Source organism: Dendrobium catenatum, unplaced genomic scaffold, assembly GCF_001605985.2.
Source record: "Dendrobium catenatum unplaced genomic scaffold, ASM160598v2 fragScaff_scaffold_1297, whole genome shotgun sequence".
Lineage (NCBI taxonomy): Eukaryota > Viridiplantae > Streptophyta > Magnoliopsida > Asparagales > Orchidaceae > Dendrobium > Dendrobium catenatum.
The window spans coordinates 1357855-1378797 of record NW_021319759.1 but is presented as its reverse complement, the minus strand read 5'-3'; the positions used below and the strand labels follow the sequence as shown (position 1 = coordinate 1378797).

The 20943-nt window shown below is 33.4% G+C and overlaps 1 protein-coding gene across 1 annotated transcript in view; it reads right to left on the bottom strand.

Annotated features, from left to right (window-relative positions):
• LOC110103362 (kinesin-like protein KIN-7K, chloroplastic) overlaps positions 1-14359 on the bottom strand; it is a gene marked incomplete in the record, with an annotated part of 76105 nt that extends 61746 nt beyond the window's left edge. The window contains 6 exon segments of the mRNA XM_020832035.2: positions 2435-2488; positions 3398-3463; positions 6630-6682; positions 7111-7200; positions 13515-13612; positions 13733-14359. Coding sequence (XP_020687694.1) covers positions 2435-2488; positions 3398-3463; positions 6630-6682; positions 7111-7200; positions 13515-13612; positions 13733-14076 — 705 coding nt within the window.
• Positions 14360-20943: the final 6584 nt, after the last annotated feature.

Below are 20943 nucleotides of genomic sequence, written 5' to 3'. Positions count from 1 at the left end.
CTACTTACGATTCTCCTCCGCTAGCCACCACTTTCAAAAAGAGTGACGGACCTCAAGGTGAATGGTCTAAATTTTAAACGTGTGGCTTTAGTAGTAGCTATTTGCATTATCTAGTTTATTTTGGTTATCTTTTGCAAGACTCTTGTAATTCTTAAATGTAATCACTGTCGTTAACTTAATCTATCACGAATTTTCTTGCATCAAACTTAAGTAAGCTAGATTTTATCGTTAACATTGCAAAGTTAAACTCTCATTAATCTCTAACGTGCAATTCATGTTTCACCCCATGTTTGTATCACACCATTTATATTGATAAACCTTTCACATGGTAACTATTTATATGTTATAAAAAATCAAGATTATGAACATTTTGAGTATTTTTTGAGATTTCTTGCTAGGTGGTTTTAAAAAAACAGGGACTTTTACCTAGTCATAAGCTTATTTTGACATCTAAAAATATTATTTTAGTTCAATAAAAGCTTCAATATGTTGTTATATACAATTCTTAATAATTTGGTTAATTTTTTAAAATATAAATTTTTGCTTAGTATAGTATTTTGTTGATTGTCATTACAAAATTTTGACACTTTTGAATTAAGCTCAATTATATTTTATTTGTTGTAATGCATTAGAAATGAATGTAGATATGTGATTAAGATTACTATTATATTATTGTGATAATATTGTGTGAGTAAAAGACATGTACCCGTTGGATGGAGACTGATTGACATGTACAAGATGGTGAGCCGATGGACTTTCATTTAAATGTTATGTTTTGGTGTTATCTTCTCTTGATCCACATGATATATATTAGAGTTATAAGGAGATGATTATTATGCCGACAGGAAAAGAGTGACCACTCAGTTTGCTGAGTAAACAGATAGCAAACAGATACCTACTACTAATTACTGAAAAACACCGTGATAACAACTTCTTACTTGTTTAATATAAATACTAAAATGTATGTTATTTAGGCATTATTTTTTTATTGCACGGATTTACTATTATTGTATTATTTTACTGCCCCTACTGCTAAATTGTTATTGTTAACAATTTAGATATCAATACTATTGATTCATTGTATTGGTACGAAGCATGTGATATACTGAGCACGTGATATAAAATACATGGATAGTATGGGTACACTCTTATATGATTTTACATTAACATGATTTCGACAGTCTTTACCGATATTTTGATTTGAAGTTTTATACGATTTCTATTCTAATTAGTATTACATATATGACGATTATTTTATAAATTTGACATTCATACTGGTTTATTATTTTATTGGCTTTCGTACCGTAGCATTTTATTGTTTATAGATTCTATTGTTACTATATATGAGTTTTATTGTTTATGCACTGATTTAATTATCATATAAATGTTATTGCTATGATTTGATCCCTGATATGCATATTACTCATTTACCATACTTTGAATTCAATTATAGGTTTTAGTTGTTTGCTATGGCTCTTAAGCTCATTATATGTGGTTAAATGATTTCAGATCAAGGTAGAGGATTAGGATTTAGGAGTGAAAGGCTAATCAGGATTTCTTCAGGTTCAGGTTCTTATTATTTTAGTTTTTCGTTTGTACTCATGAAGGAGTAATTATAGTATGATTGTATAGATCATGAGTAATGTATATATTTGTTTAAAAAATAGATACATATGTATATTTTGATATTTTGATCAATAGTTTTATTTTTGTTGTTATTTAGATTGATAAAAAAAATTAGATAGCTCTTAGTGCGTAAATTAAAAGAAAAATAATAATAATTCTTTCAAATTAGAATCTGGGCATCACAATATCTGTCATTGTGACCTATATGTGCATCAAATCCATAAATTTATAGCTACTAATATAAATAGTAGCTAAAGTTCTAACTCAAATGTTTGATGAAAGAATAAAGAATAGTTTACCACACAATTTCTACCTATACAGATTTTTTTTTTTTTTTTGAACAATCAAAATATCAAAAGATTGATCATAAAAGTTCACTTATACTACCTGACTTATCATCCAAATGGTACTATAATGTATGTGCATCATAGCTATAAATTTATAGCTACTACTATAAATAGTAAGCCCAAAGTTCTAATTCAAATGTTTGATGATAGAATAAAGAATAGTTTACCCCATAACTTCTACCTATACCGGTTTCTTATTTTTTTAACAATCAAATTATCAAAAGACTGATCATAAATGTCCACTTCCACTAACTCACTTATAGTCCAAAGGGTACTATTATAAATGAATTTGTTCATATTATGAGATGACGCATTTAACTTCAAACATACAGAAAAGTCCAACAGCTCGCTATTTAGTGAAGAAATAAGATCGAAGCTTAAGTGAAAATTTAACTATGAGGTAATAACAGTTATGCATAAGTGATATGATGGTATATTTTGCTTAAGGAAGTATTAGTTACCTCGTTATAAATTTCAAGGTATGAGACACGAAGCAAAAACTCTCTCCCTGGAGTCTGCCAAAGAATAATGGCACGTCAGCACAAATACATTATGTGAAAGCAAAAAAAAATGAATCAAATAACCCAAACAACAGTGTCAGTCGAAGCGAAATCATAAAATTTTCATCAAAGTTAAACGAGAAAAGGCATAGAAAACAGTTATGATCAGGGTTCAGAAGTAGTGATGTGGAAGCACAAAAAAAAGAAAAATAAAGAACTCAAACAACAGCACTAGAACAAGCAAAATCATAAAATTTTCAGGAATTTAAACAGAAAAGGTTAAGAGAAAAAAGTTTCGAGCTGGGTTCAGATACAGTGACAGGCAATCTAAGTATAGGATTTAAACTATTCATACAAGCATGGATTACAGAATAATCATTAATAGTCGGCCTGGACTTGCATTTGGACATGCCAGGGCAGTAAATTTATGGTGATCCGTGCAAAATGATTAAAGAAAATAAGACAAATTGGATTCAAGGACAAACTTGGGGTCAAGTTTAATTAGAACAGCCAATAGACCAAAAAACTGTGAGAGATCAAAACTACAAATGAATACATGCAGGAGTCACATTGCAGCAAGAAAGCATAAAATTAAATTCACCAACATTTCGTACAGGATGTTATATACAGAAGATGGTTACGGTTTCAAGCTTCATCAAAAACTGATTTTCTTTGGTTTGGAGAACCGTTAGAACTATTCTCCACAGTGGCAGTGTTTAATACTTGGCCAAATGGACAACTTTATGGCCTAATTAGTACAACAAAGCTCTGTGGGAATATTAATCTCATTTGCAATCCAAAGATGCAGCATAATCTTACTTTTGAATCAAGCAATGAGGACGATATACGCACATCCAACATGTCCATTCCACGATGATAATAGTGAAAAAACAAAACAAGTTAAGCATTAAAGAAGTACCATACATCTTGAATAATGCTGAAGACGTCCTTGATGGCCAAAGGTATGATACCCGGACAATTTTGATCACCCTGTAAATTGCAAATATCAAACAAAGCAAATCAATGATGGATATATGTGTCAAAGTACATACATGATATTATCCTAAAGTTTCCTTGATTAAAAACTAAAACTGCAAATTTCATTCAAAACATCAGAAAAGATTTGTAGAATTCGACCCACATACGTACACATCTGTTGCAAGAAAGCTCAGATCTTTCCCCTGAACCATTCACTAAGTCCGATTACCACCAAATTGAACATTTTATTAATTAACCATTAGCGGCCCAACCACTTCTCCAAAGACTAATTGGTGAGATAAAGAGAACTTGCAGAAAAACAGGAATGGAGTTTTGAGCACTGTTTCAACTACGGCATTGACATATACAAGTTGATTACAAAAGCTTGCAAGCTAATGCACGTATGGCAAAGGAAAATGAAACGGGCAATCCATATCAGGTTGTAAATAATTGCTACCTCTCATTCCATCACCTTAAAACCTTTTGCCACTTTAGCACTCATTTCAAGCTTATACGCCTTAAACCATTGGAGATGAACAGATAAATAAATTATCTTGAGGCCCCGTTTCCTGTGCTTTGATTAAATTTTGACAAAAATAAAAATGTAAAGTAGCTGATGGTACAACCAACAATTCTAAAAGCCTATGTAGAGAATGCACAAACAAAGATTCATAGTCTAAATTCTGGGTACCATAAATCCACAGTGCAGTGTATCCAAACTGCTCATGACTAATTGTCAACTATTATCCAATTCAGCTTCATGACTCAACTGTTCATAATAGATTGCAATATAAATGACATGAGAATAGTTACCATGCCAATTACTATAAAACCCGAAAATGTCGATCGTAAGCTTCACGAGCATTTCGATGCACTATGACGAAATTAGGAGAATTTTAGAAGTCGTCGGAATTTGAAGCAATCAATTTTATAAAATTTTAAGCGAAATTTGGAGCAATTTGGTATAAAGAATTTATACTTAATTTCACACGGATTTAAAGTTAAAAATTAATGAAGTTTATTAATGGCCAAAAGACTTAATAGACCTCTTCCTCATAATAAGAACTTTTGGCTAGTGGGGCACATGCGTCATTTGCCCCCACCACCCAAATAACTTCATAAAGGAAAGAAAAAGGAAAGAAACTTCTCATTTGTTTCGGCCGAGCAAGGGAGAGAGCGAACTAGAGAGGGAGAAGGGCATCGGCTAGGGTTTTTGGCGAGCGGCGGGCGGCGGTTTTCCTGCGAGCTTCTTGGTGGAGGGGAGAAATCGAAGAGGAAAGTCTAAGGTATATTTTTAATCAAGAAATTTTTTAATTTTCCTATATATTTCTTGAATTGAAAATCTAGGGTTTTTCTAAAACTCAAAATTTTTGGGAAAAACATGTTAGGGAAGGATGTATGAATGATTTTAAACATAAAATTCAAGTTTTCCCAAATTATTTTTAAGATTTCAAAAATTAGGGTTTTCCCATATTTAATTTCTATGAAAAAAATTTTTAATGAATATTATTTCTAATGGTCTTATGGAAGTTTTTAAGGGTAGGATTTAGGATTTTTCATAAAATATTATTTTTCCTAATTTTTAATTAAATTAAATCAGAAAAAAGAAATGTCCTATTTATTAATTAAATAATTGGGAAGATTTGGCATGCTATTATAAAGAGATTAATGAAAATTTGGTTTTCAAATTTAGAGCTTTTGGTTGAATCAAAAAATTTAATTAATTTAAGGTCTAATTAGGTTAAGGGGATATTTTTGCATGTTCATTAGAAGAAAATAATGAAATTTGGTTTCCAAAAATTGGGAGTTTAAGACAAAACTGAAATTCCATATCATTTTAAACTAAGTTAGATGATTAGAAAGAGTTGGAAAAGGGAAATAATGTGATTAGATCAACCTTTAGACTTTATACATTTAAGATTTATTTAAATCCTAAAATAAAGAAATGAAATTTAATTAGATTAATATTCATGAGGCATTAAAATGCTTATAAAGGAAATTGAATCTTTTAATGAAAATTGAAAATGAATTAAAGTTTACGTTGGGTTCTCTTAGTTTTTGGGTTTTATAATTCTTCCCTCCAAATAAAACAGTGCACAATAAACAATTCAGTGACTTCAATCATTGGCATGTATTCAACCACGGTTGACAATAGATTCATGGGCAATATGGATTCACTACAACCGTGGGAATAGGGGTAATTAGACCTTGACTGCCAAGCTAGATTGTGCATTTTCTAACAATCCAAACATATGGAAAGTTGGTTACATCAAGTGACCCTGCAACATTTTATCATATAGATGACCATAGATTGTGATTGAACGGTATATAAATATATAATTCATGCATCACCCACATGTTGTAGTAGAAAAATTCACAAGCATATCCAAGGGTCAACACAATAAAATAACCCAGAAGCAGGCAGTTTCTCTAAATGTCCATTATTTCCTTCCAACTAACATATATATTGCTCCTCATCAGAGACCTGGCAAGTAATATGATAGAATTAGAACAACTACTACCATAGTTGGTGGTATTAAAAAAATGATCTCGAATACTAACAATCACGCATATCAATCACTAATCTGAATGAGCCTTTTTATTTAAACAACTGCCTGAATAATTTTCCTTCTAATGTTGAATCCAGCTACATCAAAGACTGTAGTTGATGAGTTCACCCGCACCATTAAGGAAAAAACATTCAACAAAAAAGTATTATTTTAAACTAAATTCAATTTTTCCACTTTGATTCTCTTCGTCTATGCCACAGTTGATTCTCCTGGAAAGGACTCGTCCGTATTGCGTGCAATACATGCAATTAAAATAATGACTTGTCCAAATTAGCATATCGAGAAAAATACAAATTGGTGCAGTTAATCATTACCTCATCACATTAACCCAAATTAGCATCTTCTCATTTGAGTAGCAACCTATTAACTATGTATTCCTATACTGAAATCAACCATAGAACCAAAAAATAAAATATAACAATAAAAACCAAACATAAGTTCAAAATAACTAAAGAAATTCTTTAAATGCAGTTTGTGTCGTACGAGGTACATATCTATGTATACAACAGATATGATCAAGTATAGTTTCACAAAAAAATTTCAAAGTGTGCAAATTTCATTTCCACATAAAGTTCATTCGTAAAACATTCTAAAAAAATATAGCTTACATGCATCGTGTGGGTCTTTCCACTGCTGGTAACACCGTAGGCAAAAACAGTCCCTAGAATTTAGAAGATCAACAAGTATCGGAGTTGATAAGCCAATGAAAAAAATAAAAGTTTGAAGAGAGAAAAGCTAAACAAAAAACATGATCAAAAAGCAATCATAGAAAGACATGATACAGCATATACAACAAGAATGACAACACGGACAACCAGAGGGAACAATTAAAAATAAAAAAAATTATGGTAAGCGTGAGCTCAAAAAAAAAGAGGGCAAGACCCAATTAATTGTTCAAGAGGGAGTGATCAATGTCTACGATTAAAAGAACTTCTGAAATTGAGACATCCCACAAACAGAAGCCTTTTTCTTTTAAAATCTGCCCAGCTTGGTTAACTAAAAATGATATTCAAAATTCAAACGACCGGAAAATTATGGTGATTCATAAATGAATCAATCAACTCAGACTAAAAACCAGGCAAAACTCACCGTTAATGCCTTCCATTGCTGCCTTCACAACAGGACGGGCAGCGACATCATAAATCACTTGAGAAGTTGTGGAAGGGCCAAAAACTCTATCTAAACACATAAATATAACAGCATCAATATAATTTCTAGACCTAAAAAGTACAAGTATTAATAAAAACACAACATAAAGGTAATATACTGTTCATGAATAATATAAAATGACCAAATCAGGAAGTGCAAATCAATTTCAATAGGAACAAGCTGCATAACCAAGTAAACAACAATGAAAATATTCTAACAAAGATACAGGAAGGCCCATTCAGTTTATATTTTAAGCAGTTTTAGCATAGTTCACTGCCAGTTACTATCGGATATATTTCAGTGGTAAGAAACAAAGAGTTACTGACTGCGGTTACATGGAAATCAAGGATGTTGCCAAAAAATATTATGATGCATGTGAAATACATACTGTGGGGCCCAAGAAACACATACGCTTCTAAATCCTTTTTAAGGCCATGTCGAATATTTTTAAGGAACAAACGTGCCAGATATGTGCCTGACATACTGAAAAAAAAAAATCTAGTCTCATGTGTGCTTTTTTTCCAAAATTAGAAATATCGTGTCCACTAAAAGTATAAACTCTAATAAATATTACTTAAACTGTTATGTTGTTTACAAATTAAGCGTGCTTGATGAAATAATTCAGTCTAATGATGGTTAAACCACACAGCTCACCTTGGTAAGTTGCTTGGGAGCTGAGGCTACCAACTAAGAGGTCTTGGGTTATGAGTCTTGTGTATGCAATGCGTGTGTGAGTCTGTCTTAGCCTAAATGTCCCCAAAAAAAATAGTTAAACCAATTTTCTATCCTAAGCTTTTATGTCCAACATATGATACAATCTTCATTGTCTAATGCTTTTTAATGAAAATAATGGCATTAGGAATACTAATTACACATTTTATATTAATAATGTATAAAAGAAAGCATCATGTCCAGTGTTTAAAAAATACTACTTTTATGATTATGTCCTATCCCATCTCAACGTCATGTTCTATGATTCTTTTATCAATGTCCAAGGTTCATAGTTAGGGGATAACAAAGACACCATTAAAACATTACAAGTCATCATGATTTGAAAAGATCAATGATTAAAAAGGGGGCTTTTAAGATAGAAAAGCGCACTTCAAAGAGAAGCAGTCCCAAAAAGCTCTAAAGCACAAACATGAAAATTTTCTTGATATGAAGTGTAAGATTTTTGACGTGAAGTTTACACTTCATAATGCAATATGAAGCATGGCAAGTTTAAGTTCATTTTCTCTTGAATTCTAACAACCAGATTCAACATTCTATGCGATTCAAAAGGATGGAAAAGTGATGCAAGATAAGCAAAGAGCCCTCTTACGAGATCAATTATAAATGTCGAATTTCATGATAAGTACATGAACTTTATTTTTTTCTACATTTTTCATTGGAATTTTAAACGGGCAGTCAAGTGAGATCTGGACGGAATTTTTAAATGTTAAATTTTCTTTTGGAAGCTACACAAGCACCTCGACTAAGGACTCATAATTGCAACTAAAAAAAATGAAATTTCTCATGATTTGAGTGATTTGCAATAATTTCCATACAGGGTTCATTAAGTAGGCCGACACTTATGGTCATTGGATGGAACTTAAATTTTTTTTTTATAACACTCCACGTTTTAACAACACTTTCATTGCCTTGATGAAAAATAGCTTTGATCTCTCATAAAATTTGTGTCTACGAGGTGCTGATGTGTTGTCAACGTTTAAATTAATTTGTAAATCAACCAAATTAAGATTTGTAAACCATAACATATTATTTTCTCTCTAGTTTATTGTTATAATACATTCTCACCACCTTCTCAAAGCCTTAAATCACTTTAACCACACAAAAATAAATAAAGTTGAACCCCTACAAAAAAAAAACCTAACTCCTATTGTAACCACTCTACATAAAAAATTCATAATTTTTTAACCACATGCCAAATAAATCTAAAATCACTACCGTAAAAGCTAACATCCAAGCCTTTGATCAAAGAAAACCCTACATTTCACTAATAGTAAGTTTCAAGCAAAAAATTGTCAAGAAATCCTAAACTACTGAAGATTTTTTTTTTAGCCTCGATCAACCAACTCCACTCAAACAACCCTTAAAACCTCCTAAACACATAAGGGAAATAAAATAGTAAAGTATTAAAATAGTCAAACAATCCATAAGAAGAGAAATAAATTAAACGTCAAAATTCATGTAAGACTCAACCAGATAACCAAGTGAGTTGCGATTATTGTTACACTCTACAGTACAGTATAGTGATACTTTGGGGTGTTACAATTCAACATTTGATTAAAACAAGAAAAAAAGAAAAATAATCAAGCTAATTTTGTATTAAAATCTATCTTGTATTATCTTTTCTTTCATCTTATCATATATCTTATCATATTGACACTCTCTTTTCACATCAACTTTATTCATTGCCATATTTGTTACTTAAAGATTGAATTATTTACCTTGTCCTGATGGGGACATCAGATCGTGGAAGGTTTATCAGAGGCGTGGCCGCCAATCTACGGCCACGATCGAGTTATTGTATTTTTTATTCATGTTATGCGTCATTGTTTTTATTTTATTTTTATTTCCCGTTGTACCTTTCTAGTTTTATTTGGAAAAAAAGGATTCATGTAGCCGACCCCACATAGTGGTATAAAGGCTTGATGTTGTTTTTTGTTGTTGTTGTTGTTGTTGTACCCTTCTAGTAAAGGGATGTTGTTTGTCAGCCCCGAGGGCATGTTCGACTTTTATTTTTGAGTCTCTTGTACTAGGCTATTTATAGCCCCTTGCTTATTGTTTTGGGTAATGAATGATTATTTGAGAATTTTGTCTTCTTGCTTGGAGTTCTTGAGAGAGCTTGAGAGATCAGTGAGAGATCCCTTGGAGAGAAAGATTGGCGCATAACTCACCAACCTTGGAGACGGTCGGGTTCGTGGTTTCATATCTTTGTTTCCCTTAACCCTATCACCCATCTTTTCTTCACATTCCTCCTTCTCCCTAGTCATTTCCTTCCACCCACCAAACACTGCTAACATCTCCTTCTAATCCAGCCCCACAACTTCTCCCCCACAAGCCGCCGGCAACCTTGCCCGAAACCCTTCCATGCCGTCGGACATACCCCCATAGCCGTCGGGCATCCCTCACTTCCCTTCTCCCTTGAGTTTCCTAGTTGGGTTGAAGACTAATTTAAGATAATTTTGAAATTCAAAATCATTGGAATTTGAATTCAACATCTTTCCTAATTTAACCTCTCTATTTTAGGAAAGTTTCTAAACTCACACTATTAGAATTTAAAATTTAAATTGGATGTAGTATAAAACTTTCCTAATTCCTAAATCTAAAAATAGGAACCCCAATTAATTGCCCTCAATCCCCTCTCCCACATGGATGTCGCCGGCCCCCTCTCTCCCCATCCCATTAAAGCTCCTTTAATTGTTTCCTAAAACACATCCCTCACTTAGGAAATAATTTTAAATCCCCTAATTTCCTCTCGATCGAAATTTCCCTAATCCCGCTTTAATTAATTTGTTTCCAAAGTGGTAATCTCACTTTTGGAAATAGATTTAAATCCTCCCTTTTCCCCTCTTCGTTGTCGCCGCCCATCACCCTTCTCTCTTTCCTAATTCCTAAATCCAAAAATAGGAACCCCAATTAATTGCCCTCAATCCCCTCTCCCCCTTGGATGTTGCCAGCCCCCTCTCTCCCCATCCCATTAAAGCTCCTTTAATTGTTTCCTAAAACCCATCCCTCACTTAGGAAATAATTTTAAATCCTCTAATTTCCTCTCGATCGAAATTTCCCTAATCCCACTTTAATTAATTTGTTTCCAAAGTGGTAATCTCACTTTTGGAAATATATTTAAATCCTCCCTTTTCCCCTCTTCATTGTCGTCGCCCATCACCCTTCTCTCTCTCCATACCCCCCCCCAATTCCCCACTTGAACTCTAGGCATTAAATCTCCCTCCAATATCTCTATGTTCTAAAAAAGCCCCCCCCCCCCCCTCTCTCTCAAATCCCCTCTCCCTCACTAATTCCCCACTTGAACTCTAGGCATTAAATCTCCCTCCAATATCTCTATGTTCTAAAAAAGAAAAATCTGAAATTTCTCTCAAGTTTTGGGATAAAATCTGAAGTTGCTCTCAAATTTTGGGAGGAACCTTGGGTTGTTTCTTCACTTCAAGTTGTAAGAGAACTTCTTCCTATTCGATGATATTCAAGTGCACCATCAAGTTGTGCTTACTAATTTCACTGTTAGACTAGGGATTTTATTTGAAACTACTATTTTGGCATAATGTTGTTTTCTATTTCATTTGAAAGTTTCGAATCTCTGGTTATGTGATTTAACCTAAGCGGGCGTGACCCCTCATTCATTTTATTTTGTTGTTTGAGCTGTTAATAATTTCTACACTTTTATTCTAATCAAGAGTTGTGCAAATTCCTACGAATTGATTGCATTCATACGTAGTCTTGCATCATGTACACTTCATCATTCATCCAAGTTCAACACTTATGTTTTATTAGTATCATTTATTTGAATAGTAAAGTACACCTATAGTTTGATAGTTATAATTTTAACTTAGCATCATGTATTGTTTTAATTTTAACTCAAGTTCCTTTAAACTTGCTCCATAATACTTGTTTATTATAATAATATTATTTCAAAAAAATATACATTACATAATTTAGTGCTATGAAATCATGTTTTAATGGGCTAACTAAAAGAGATTAATCGGAAATGTTAAAAAAATGCATTTTCTTAAATATGCAAATTTCTTATTTTCTTATTTTTAATGTTTCTTTCATTTAACATGAAACAATGGAGAAAAAGGATTCATGTAGCCGACCCCACGTAGTGGGATAAAGGTTTGACGTTGTTGTATTTTGTTGTTGTATATAAAATGAAAAGAAGAAGCTTATACTTTGCACTTTGAAGCTTAAATTTCATTTTCCATGTGAGCAAATGCCTTACTTCACGCTTCCTCTTTTAAAACTTTGGGAAAGATTATGGAGAATAAGTTGAATCTAAATCTGATAGATAAATTTGATAATGCAAAGATAATTGAATGATTCCATTGCACATATGCAGGAAAAATGCACCAGAGAGTTTTTTTTTTTTTTCCTCTCCTTCTAGGCTCATTCAAATCCTCAAGTAAACACATAGCAATTTATGGTGCAAATTTACTTAATTGGTGACTAAAACAACGCTGGCTTCCATTTGAGACCTTCTTAAATCCATATAAAACAATTTTAAAAATCCTCAAATTGTGCAAAGTCATTTCAAAATCCAAAACATGCACAAGCCTTGACCGTCCAACAGCTCAAGATTTAAATCCTGAATCATTTCAACTTCCATAACATAAAAAGAAGCAATTTCATCAAAACCAGTAATGGATATCAAACGAGCTATTTGCAACAAGAAAGAGAGCCAGAATACCTAGATGTTCTTTATAATGATGTTTGGAAATTACTATGGCCTCCTAAGCTCAAATTTCTATCCTTACAAACAAGAAGCTAAAGACTCCAGATCTTTGATGATGCCATGCTTTGAGGATCCCTAAAAAACATTTATGACATGAGGCATGAGCATAAACATTTTTTTCCGATATAGAGTATTTTGTTTAATATATACGATCACTTCAAAAGACGGAAACTTTAAAAAATTGTTTGGCCACTTCCAAGTAGCAAAACTTCATTCTTCATGCACGACAGTGCAACCAACTGTTTACAAGATAGCTGTAGATACTTGTTTAATTACAACAAATGCTTTATTTGGGAAGTTTAGGAAATGCTTTGCAAAATCCTGGTATGTTACAATTTTAATATTTGTAAATAAAATGTAAAAGAGGCTATATTGTACATTCACTTCCCTAATGACTTAACTTAAGCAACGCACTTGGAAGCACCTCAGTAATCTCTATAAGTAAAAGTAACTTTATACAGCACGTAATAGCATAATATCACCAAATGAAGCCTGAGTGTGAACAATAAAAATTGAAAGCCTATTCAGCTCCTATCAGTTTATTCTATTCCAACTGAACTCTCTAATGTTTTTGGTTAAGAAAACGCAAATGTCATAACCGGTGCACTTTCCCCTCCCTGTGAATAATTTACAGGAGAAAGCATGTCCCTGCATTTCTTGATAAGTTACTGCAATGTAAGAGACATTAGAGTTCCAATAAAAAACACAGGAAAAGCGCAAAATAAACACAGATCCTCAACAAATAAGCAATGAATTTGCATCTAACAAGCAATTGTGGGAAACACATATCAGAGCTACTCCCCACTTATCAGGTCTCACTCAGAGTTCCTGGAGAGTGTAATTCACATTTCAAACCATCCAAATTTAGACTTACCGAATGCATAAGCCGTGGCCGGATTATACTCGCAGCGCGCCACTTTATCCCCATCCGCATACCACGCGATCTCATCTCCACGCTGGAACTCCCTCTCGCTTAAAAACAAAATCCACAGCAAAAAGCCACACAAATTCAAGATCCCGCTCAATGCAATCATCCAAAATAAAAGAAACAGCAGATCTACCACGCCCTAACTAAATCCAAACTCATTGTACCTCAACGGCCGGAACCTGACAGTGACAGTAATGCTATCCCCTGAGCTTGTCGCATCACCGGCATCCATGACGAGTTCATCGGCAGATACGAAGCCGATCGGAGCGCGGTTACTGGAGTAATCGCAGCGACTGCGGTTTGGCGTTACGGATCTCGGTATCCCACCAGAACCATAGAAGTTGGAGGAGGCGGAAGACGGGGATGACCGTGGGATTAGCCGCCCGTTCATGAATGACGAAGCCGACGAAGACGTCGAAGAATACGAGCTCGTGAGGGGCCTCCGCTGACTGAACGGCGAGCTGCTCCTCGTTCGCGACGAGGAGGAAGAGAACGAAGGCCCCGCCATTGACGCCAGAAAGCGACAAGGAGAGAGAGACAGAGAGAATTAAAGATGAAGAGTGGTAGAAGTAACCAACTGGTCAGAAGTCACATGCTCGGGTCTTAAAGAAGACCGAAAAGGGAAGAGGCGGAGTTTGCCCCTTTTGTAAGCAAGCAATGTGGGTAAGGGGAAGAGACGCCAGCCATGGAGGGAGAGAGATCAAAGGAGTCTTCACCGGAAGAAAGAGTAAGCTGTCGGAGGAGAGGAGCAGGGGAATCTTGGTGAGCAGGAAGTAGCTAACGATTTTTATTTATTATTATTTTTTTATATAAAAGTATATGAATGGGGGAGGTGAGACTTTCGGAAGCGGGTGAAGGAGATGATGACGTGGCGGTCGGTGGCAGTGGCGGTGGGGACGACAGTAGAGTTTAAAATGGAATGACCCCGCGCCCAGCTAGAGGAAATTGAAATATGCCAAGTAAAGTGAAGAGCGGGAATAACCACACAAGTAATTATTTTGGAAATATCGGGTAAAGTGGAAAGGGTTAACCCGTAAATAAATAGGAAGCTGCGGTCTGAATCGGTACGCCGTGCGTGGAACGAAATCGTGGAAATGTTAAAATAACCGGCCCTCGTTAATGATGGGAGGGTTGTGTGGTGTATGTTTGCTGACATACAGTTAATTAAAGCTGCAGACTTTTTTTTTTTCTTTTTTTTTTTTTTTTGATTTGTTTTTTTTTCTTGATTGTTTTCTCTTTTTTTGGACATTTAGGCCATTTAAGGCAAATTCAGACACACAATGCATACACATTGACTCGAACCTTGAACCTCTTAATTGGAAGCCTAAGCTCTCAACCAATAGGCCAAGGGGAGTTCTGTATCTACAGACCCTTCCACTTCGAACTGAGTGGAAAATTATTTATTTATCACAATTTAAAATATATTTTAAATTTTTTAAATAAATTTATAGAGAGATGCAAGTTCAAAGCCCATGGGAGAATGCATGTCGAACATAAATAATCATTCTGTTTAACTTTATGAATAGTAAAAATATATTTATTTTTCACAGTAGGTTGCACTTTTATTATTCATAGAAATAAGAACGGTTCATTATGTTAGATCTCCGTACATAATAATTTATCAACGTATATAGACAATATACTTTTTTTCTCAAAATTTTTGTATATTACACAAAAAATAATAAATTATTGATTTACTCTGGAGTTTATTAATTATATAGAGATTAAATTTAATAATTTTATGTGATGTAAATGAATTCAAATCAAGTCAACTATTATACTATTATTGAGGATGGTTGGTAAAAAGTAGAGGGAGGGTTGCCCTATTGTGATCAATCTTGGAGGCAAGAATATTACAATTAGGATGGTTGAATTTTTCAAAGTTTTTTAAGTAGGGTTTTGAGAATATCCACATTATAAAGAATTCCATGGGAAAAATAATAGTTGACTATCAAAGAACTACCTGGGTGGAGACAAATAGTTTAAGAATTCAAATGTAAGTAGGATATTTTTTGAGTATACTAAGAGGGTTGATGCCCAAAAAAAAATACTAAGAGGGTTAATGTCCATAAACCTGGGTTATATATATAACCATTGGAGTATGCCTTATAGGCACCAGATTCTCTAACACATACTAAATATAAAAAGATTATGAACCCTTATTTCTTCATGCAGACATAATTCATTCACATAAGCACACATTTCATCATATTGTTAAATTAAAGCATATTTTGAGTCCATATCAAAATTGCATAATTTTCTATAACGGTAGGCAAACAAAATTTTTACCAAGTAAAAATACATAGTTTTTAAACATAACAAAATTATCTAAAATTGTGTAAAATATCATTTTAACATTTTAATCATACTACAAACCATTTTTCATAATCTAAACTATATTTTATTCAATAAAAGACACACAATTTCCAAAACCACTATTGGACGGTGCTTGAACACCCAATATTAGGGCACTTAAATAGTAAAAATTCGTATTTTTTTGTTAAAATACACTCCAAAACCCCCTTGAACTAATTCTAAAACAAATGCATACCTTTTTCATACTCCAAAACTCTTTTAAACACATATAAATGCGTTCAAAATACAATTTTTAAAATATTTATCTTTTTCCAATCGGGTTAGAGCAGGTTAATCCATATGTTGAAATTCAAGACATCCCAACCATCCCCTCCTACAAAAAGTGTCATCCTCAACATTTCAAAACTCATACCTCATAACACTTAAATAGATCATGATGCAACTATATTATTTCATACTCTTTTTCCTTAGCAGGTTCTCTTTCAGTTCTTCTTTTCCATTAGACTTTAAACATTAGAATATGTTTATGTCTTAAATTTCTAACATTATAGGCTAAAATTCTCTATGGTTATTTCGTATAGCTCATATTTGAACTTACCTCAATGTTTTCAATATATATCATGTTTCTAGAGTCAGATACCCACTTCCTAAAAAGTAACATGTGAAATATATTACGAATTTCATTCATGTGATTTGGCAACTATAGCGTATATGCAAACTTTTCAATCCTTTCAATCACTCCAAAGGGCTCAACATATCTTGTACTCAACTTTCTTTCATTGTCAAAACTATTAATGTATTTCATCCGCTTGATTTTCACATATATAAAGTATCGTACTTGACTCTACTTGCTTAGCAACAAAATAATTGTTTTTTGCTTATCATGTATAGTTTAATCGATCTTGGCTAAAACATATCTTTTATGTAGTGTCATCCATCAAGTCTGGTCCAATCAAATGTCTTTCACCCATCTCCATCCAAGATAGAGGGGGCATGCATTTCTTATCATATAGAGTTTCATACAGAGCAATTTCTACACTTGATTGAAAATTATTATTGTAAGCAAATTCAATAAGAGAAATGTGATCCTTCTAGCAGCCACCAAAATCCAAAATACTCATCCTCGAAAGATCTTACATTACATGTATAATCCTTTTGGACTGTCCATCAATCTAATGATGAAATATCATATTAAAATGTAGTTTATTGCCAAAATCTTACTGAATTTTGGTATGTGATAAACCTTTCATCTATGTCAGAAACTATAACTTATGGTATCCCATATAATATGATAATATTACGAAAGTATGCATGTGATAATTTGTCCACTGAATCTCACTGTTGAATCAAAATGAAACGAGCTGATTTCATGGGACGATCAACCATTACCCAAAGGCATTATGTTTCCTATCTCAACTTGGAAAAACCCAAAATAAAACTTATAGCTATCATTTCCACCCTAGAATGGATAATGGTTATAGAAAATCTCCCAATCCCTCATGTTATGGTTTCACAGACTAACGGGCTTTATATTTTGAAACAAATGTCGTTATCTTCTTTTTAAGTCCAAGCCACCATAATAACTTTTTAGATTGTTATATATTTTACTACATGGATACTTTGAATAACGAGACTCATGCAAAATAATTGATCTCAAATCTTAAGAACTAGGAACCCAAATTCTATTATTAAAAAAATGATATTAATTTAGATTTCTTGCCACCTTTGATTAGATAAATCAAATTCAAATATTATGCATATGACTTATGAGATTTATATATCATTTATTGCATAGAAGGTTGAATAATTATTTGGGCAATGCACCATAAATGAAATTAGTGGAAGAAATTATCTATAATTGTAGTCTCTTTATATCTCGTATAAAATAGTCATCGGAGGTATGTTGAATAAATAAATATCTAGAAGACTTCATGTTCAAAGCCTTAGCTGCCATATTAGCCTTGCAAGGTTGATACTAAATAGTCAAATCGTAATATTTAATCAACGCAATCCATCTCATTTGCCTCACATTTAGATCATTCTGAGTGAATATGTACTTCATACTATAATCCATAAAAATCTTACATTTTACTATATATATATATATATATATATATATATATAATATTTCCATATATTTAAAATAAATAACATAACAACAAATTCCATATTATATATCAGATAGTTAATCTCATATGGCGTCATCTATTTAGAGGTATCGACTATTATCTTTTATTTATGTGTTCGTTTGGTCGGAAGGAACGTAGTCGACGGGCGATAGATGTCATACAGATCATTGTATGGCAACATAGGTCAAGGATCGTAATCGGTAGATGACGGAGGTCGGAATGACCATTTTCTAGCGATAGACGTCGGAAGGACCGTAATCGGCAGGCAACAGAGATCAGAAGGATCGTAGTTGGAATCAGAAGGATCGTAGTTGGAAGGCGACGAAGGTCTGATTGAAATTGGTGACTTTGCAAAAGTCCGGATTTAGTTGGTGGTTGTGTAGAAAAATTAACATTAACTGATAATTGGGTAGAAGTCATATGTCAATTAGTTGTCGTTAGAAGTTTAGTGTTAGTTGGCAGTCTGGTAGAAGTTCGGCAATGGGCAGAAGTATGGCGACGGGCATAAGTTTGGCATCGCGTAGAAATCAATCTACGAACGGAAGTCTGACATCGGGTAGAAGCACAATGACATGCATAAAGTCCGGCAATAGGCCGAAATATATATATAATCTCCATATCTTTAAAATAAATAACATAACAGCAGCATAGGTCAGCAAGTTCCATATTATATATCAGATAGTTAATCTCATATGGCTTCATCTGTTTAGAGGCATGACTATTATCTTTTATTTATGTGTTCGTTTGGTCAGAAGGAACGTAGTCGGCGGGCGATAGAGGTCATATAGATCATTGTAACGCAACATAGGTCAGAAAGATCGTAATCGATAGATAACGGAGGTCAGAATGACCATTTTCTAGCGATAGACGTCAGAAGGACCGTAATCGACAGACAACAGAGATCAGAAGGATCGTAGTTGGAAGGCGACGAAGGTCTGATTGAAATTGGTGGCTTTGTAAAAGTCCAGAGTTAGTTGGTGGCTGTGTAGAAAAATTAACATTAATTGACAGTTGGTTAGAAGTCTGATGTCAATTAGTTGTCGTTAGAATTTCAGTGTTGGTTGGCAGTAGGGTAGAAGTTCGACGATGGGCAGAAGTCTGACGACGGACATAAGTTTGGCATCGTGTAGAAATCAACCTACGGACGGAAGTCTGGCATCGGGTAGAAGCACAATGACATGCATAAAGTCCGGCAATAAGCAGAAGTTTGGCGTTGGGTTGAAATTCGATGACGGTCGATCGATGGGTAGAACCCAATGTCAGATAGTGGTCGGGCATGACACCGGCGTCGGTGATCCGCTATCGGGCATAACTCTAGCGTCGGTTGGTTGCCGGGTGAAAGTCTGATGGTGGTTGAGGAAGAGCCTCTTCCTTCTATTCCTCTTCTTTTTGCTTAATTCAGACACTAGTTGGTGATCGGGCAGAAATCCGTCGTCATTCGGCTGTCGGGTAGAAGTCCGACGGTGGTCAAGGAGTAGTCTCTTCATTTTCTTCATTATCTTCTTGCTCGAGCCTCCTTCTTCCCCCCTTTTGAGGGTCCCCTTTTATGATAAATGATATGTTTATAGTTTTTTGAGAGTGATATGGTCAGTAAATGAGAGGATGATCAAGGGGTAAATTGTGAGTGGTTTGAATGGACGACCGATTTGAATCCCTTGATTGTGGATCGTTTATTGAGCATTTGAATGTCTTTATGAAATTAGAATTCAACGATCTTAAATTCATTGGATTCGTCTCGTCGAGCCGCACGATTCGATTATATCCATGTCTTGTTTGAAAACCGTTTGGTAATCCAAATTATGGTTTGAACTTTTCAAATGCGCTTCGGGTCTTCAATTTGGACCCATTTGATCTCTGATTGGGCCGAATTTGGAGTCGTTGGGTTTGTATTTTTTTAGGCTTTCAATTCGACTTTAAGCTTGCTAAAAACAAAGTTCACATAGTCTCTGATTTAATTATTAAAGTTTCTAATTTATTATTTTCCTTGAGATTTGTTCTCGATAAAGAAATTTTTTTAACGATATATTATATATAATGATAAAAAATATTGAAAATAAAAATAAAAATTTTTGTTACTTATAGCAATTATAATAATTATCTGAACTAAATTGATAGATGAAAAAGTCCTGAACAAGATTATCTCTCTCTTCCCTCTCTCCTCTTTGACAATGCACGATGCTGAAATTGAAAATTTTTATTTAAAAAGTAATTAAAAAATTGGATTATTAAAAATCTATCTACCTTAGAAAAATATCGTCATACATTGAATCAATGCATGACATTTCCCTTAAGGATTTGGTTACAAAATTAATACAGAAAAATCATAAAATCAAAACACATTAGCGAAAGCAACTAAAATTTTTTTTTTAAGAATATACTTGATATTTTATAAAATATCAATATAAATAATAATGAACAAAAGAAACTATAAAATTATATACATCAAAATATTTTGCTATTCATTCAATAAAATATAATTTACACTAGTTAGAAGATCACTACAATCATGAATATATCACAAGCTCCTAATTACAAAAGAATAAACAAAAATGTAAAACAAAATCTAAATAAACCTAAGGATCTCTGCCAACCTCACTCCAAATGGTTCTCACCCATTCCTTGACTTGGAATTATTAAAAATCCACATAATGATCGCAAAAGTCCACTAATACTAAAAAACAAGCTAAAGTTTTTAATAAAATTAAATGACTAAAGAATCAATATGATATACTAAGTCTAATATAATCAATAATTCATATAAAATTCAAAAAATCGATAAAACAACGACATAAAAATTATTCATAAATCACAAAAGAATTTATGTTATCTATTCATATGTATCATCTATTTATGTATTATTAATACATCAAATACTATCAATAATATTAATGTATCTCTCATTGTCATCGGTGCTATTAATATACGCATGC